The 3,506-nt window shown below is 39.0% G+C and overlaps 1 protein-coding gene across 1 annotated transcript in view; it reads right to left on the reverse strand.

Annotated features, from left to right (window-relative positions):
- Window positions 1-2,070, reverse strand: part of LOC107707958 (GDNF family receptor alpha-1-like) — a 29,438-nt gene extending 27,368 nt beyond the window's left edge. The window contains exons 1-3 of the mRNA XM_016512082.1: window positions 1,878-2,070; window positions 1,023-1,331; window positions 734-817 (exon numbers count right to left, since the gene is read on the reverse strand). Coding sequence (XP_016367568.1) covers window positions 734-817; window positions 1,023-1,331; window positions 1,878-1,938 — 454 coding nt within the window. The 5' untranslated portion in view covers window positions 1,939-2,070. The remainder of the gene's footprint in view (window positions 1-733; window positions 818-1,022; window positions 1,332-1,877) is intronic.
- Between the last annotated feature and the right edge of the window lie 1,436 nt (window positions 2,071-3,506).

Below are 3,506 nucleotides of genomic sequence, written 5' to 3' on the forward strand. Positions count from 1 at the left end.
AACATAATGTCAAACAGCACTGAAATCAATTGCTAGTCTCAAATTGGGTGTGGAGTGGTATTTGTGCACCGTAGGGAGGTGCCATCTACATAGAGTGTTCCAAATTGGTCACTTATGAGTTTCCATGAGGATTAGAATACTGTCCGTGTAGGCAGCTGGCAGCGAGGCAACTCACTAGGTTTTGGAACTGAGCTACTGTCTGTCACCATGGAGATTTACTGCAGAACTTCTACAGTCAAGCACTGCTCAGATTGAGAGATTCTGTCAGTGTCTTCAACACCAGCAGACCTCACTGTAGCTGAACAGGGGAGGAACAGCGCCATCTACAGGACATGACTAAACCGTCTCCATCATGCAGCAGCACTTGTTCTGTTAGTCCTCTACAGGAATGCAATAGGCATTGACTCTTTTCCAAGGACATAATTAAACCTGTTCACTCAAATCTCTAACATCCATTACAAAGCTTTCATAAATGATGCAGGCGGGTCATTCATAAGCCACCAGACATTTCAATTTAAATTAATTCTACAGACACTTTTATCCATATAACCAAATGAGCATATCTCAAGAACGAGGCAGGGAAAGAGAACATACACATAAACCTGAGACATATCCATATATTAAGCACATTAAGCATACAGACAAAGCAAAAAGATGGTAAATAAATGATTTGTATTCAGTGTGAAGATAAGTGTGAGGTGGATATATATATATATATTATCATAAGACTTACCTGATATTATTGGAGCCAGACGAAAAATATCAGACAAACGGCTGTTGACTGGCTCATATGGCGAGTCCTCTAGCAAGTCATTGGCTGGAAGATAAACACCAGCAAAGTACCAGTAAGAAATAGTAATTTTGCAAGAACCCAAACTGTTACATGTATCATTCTTAGAACCAGCACTTTTGAACTTTTGTTTTAGGTTATAAAAGCTCTGAATGCATTTCCAAGACTTAAAGTGGTCTACAAGGCATGATCATTTGTCATATTGGATTCTGTTCATCCTGGATCTGATTACCCTGTAAACTTTGGTATATACTCCAGAAGATGCGCAGACAGTTTTTCTCTTTCTTCATTCCTCTCCTACACTTGCAGTCGTATAGAGGACTTTGCTTCATGGACTCTATGGCGTTCCGGCACTCGTCCTGCGCCTCGGGTTCAGCCAGCATGCTGAAGTTACCGGCTCTCCCGGCCACACACTGTCTCATGGTTCGGTACTTAGTACTGCAGCCATACTTCGCCAAACACTGTTCATGAGCCCTAACGCAGTCCAGCCGAACCGACCGAGACTGTGTGATCGCATCTGCCTTTGAGAAGTGCATTAAATCTGTGCAGGGAAAAGAAAAAATTACAGATGTGAATAAGACAGAATGGCGAAATTGTCAGGCACATCATTACCACGATTTTCTAATGTTCATAATTAAGGTGATATCACTTACCTTGTTACTTTAGTGGACCCAATTCAAACAAATAGAGACAACTTATATGATAATAGACAAAACACTTAAAAATGTATTTTATTTCCTATTAATTCCTGCTACATATAAAATGTCTCAAGTAATGATTAGGATTTAGAAATAATAATAATAATATAATATGAACAATCATACTAATCATAAAAATAAAAAAAATTATGCATGCTTCTGAATTACATGTGTCTATTGTAGGCTAGTTGATACAGATGTAACGCGCAAACAAACACTGGAACACATGCATCTCAACTTACCAAGAACAGGCAACATTATCCAAAAAGTTACGAAATAAAATAAAAAAAAATTATGCATGCTTCTGAATTACATATGTGTCTATTGTAGGCTAGTTGATACAGATGTAACGCGCAAACAAACACTGGAACACATGCATCTCAACTTACCAAGAACAGGCAACATTATCCAAAAAGTTACGAATATCATCGTCGCTTTATTCAGATCCATTCAGAGAGCTGAGAAACTGGTTAAATACGATATAGAACAATTTCCACAATAAATCCATTGCGCGCCAGCTGCGCACTGGTGAGGAACAAGTGATCAGACATCATATACACATCCGGGCAGACTCCAACAAGCGCTCAGTGCTGCTCTGAGGGACACACCCCACGAGAACAGAATAAAAACCAATACTGAGAGTTCCGATATTGCGATAAAAACACTAATATCGCGACATTGGGTTATATTTAACCTTTTGATATCTCTTTATCATATCTTCAGCAATCGTTCAAAACATCGGTTTGTCTTAAAAATGTATATGAACACGAATAAAAGAAAATTCCAAAATTATTTAAAGTTCATATCAGTCCACATCAACTGTCAGCGGTGTGCTGTCGCGCGCTCAGTTGCCCGACAATATGCATGTACGGTCGAAGTACGCGCACTAAGTGTGAAGATACTGCGCATGTGCCTGGATCTCTGGAGAAGGTTAAATACGATATAGAACAATTTCCACAATAAATCCATTGCGCGCCAGCTGCGCACTGGTGAGGAACAAGTGATCAGACATCATATACACATCCGGGCAGACTCCAACAAGCGCTCAGTGCTGCTCTGATGGACACACCCCACGAGAACAGAATAAAAAACAATATTGAGAGTTCCGATATTACGATAAAAACACTAATATCACGACACTGCGTTATATTCAACCTTTTGATATCTTCTTTGTCATATCTTCAGCAATCTTCAAAACAACGGGTTGTCTTTAAAAAAATGTAGGCTATGAACATAAATTAACATTCCAAAATTATTAAAAGTTCATGTCAGTCCACATCAACTGTCAAAGTGTGTTGTTGCTTGCTCAGTTGACCGAATATGTATGTAAGGTCGAAGTACGCGCACTATGTGTAAAGATACTGCGCATGTGCTCGGATCTCTGGAGAAGGTCGGTCCTTTTGGCTCAGTTGGACAGTGAATATTCGCTGATTAGGCACCATTAAGCACTTTACTTAATAAGAATATCCAAAGACTGTCCGAGCATAAATGGAATCCACTTTGCGATCCACATCTGACACACTGTGTGCGAATTAGGCTATTCACTGTCGACGTTTTTTTTTTATACATTTCTGTCAGGGTTTTTTTTTTCCTTGACCACTTTTAGTTGAGGTTCGTCTCGCGGACACATAATTTTTATTATGAGTTTCTAGACGTTGTAAACAAAATACTAAACATTTTGTGAGTTTTTTTAAAATATGTAAATCTATAATAACGTGATAAATATTTATGGTTATTGTACTGTCGCTGTAAACACCGATAGGATACAGACAACGATTAAATCGCGGATGCTATGGTTTACCTCAGGTGAACGCGTCTGTTTAGTGCACTCTAACCGGCTTAAATTGTAATCCAAAGTTTTGCGGTTACTCACATTTTGTCTGCAAATGCTGTTGAAACATAGCCTATACTTATGTGTAAAAGAATACACACTTTCAAGAGCGCCTGCCTTTTTAACCTCCTCAGTTTGTGCCCACTTAAGAGCAAGTATGACGTCAATACAGTTTGCTTACAGTTCA

Source organism: Sinocyclocheilus rhinocerous, unplaced genomic scaffold (genome assembly GCF_001515625.1).
Source record: "Sinocyclocheilus rhinocerous isolate Xijiao unplaced genomic scaffold, SAMN03320098_v1.1 scaffold1243, whole genome shotgun sequence".
NCBI lineage: Eukaryota > Metazoa > Chordata > Actinopteri > Cypriniformes > Cyprinidae > Sinocyclocheilus > Sinocyclocheilus rhinocerous.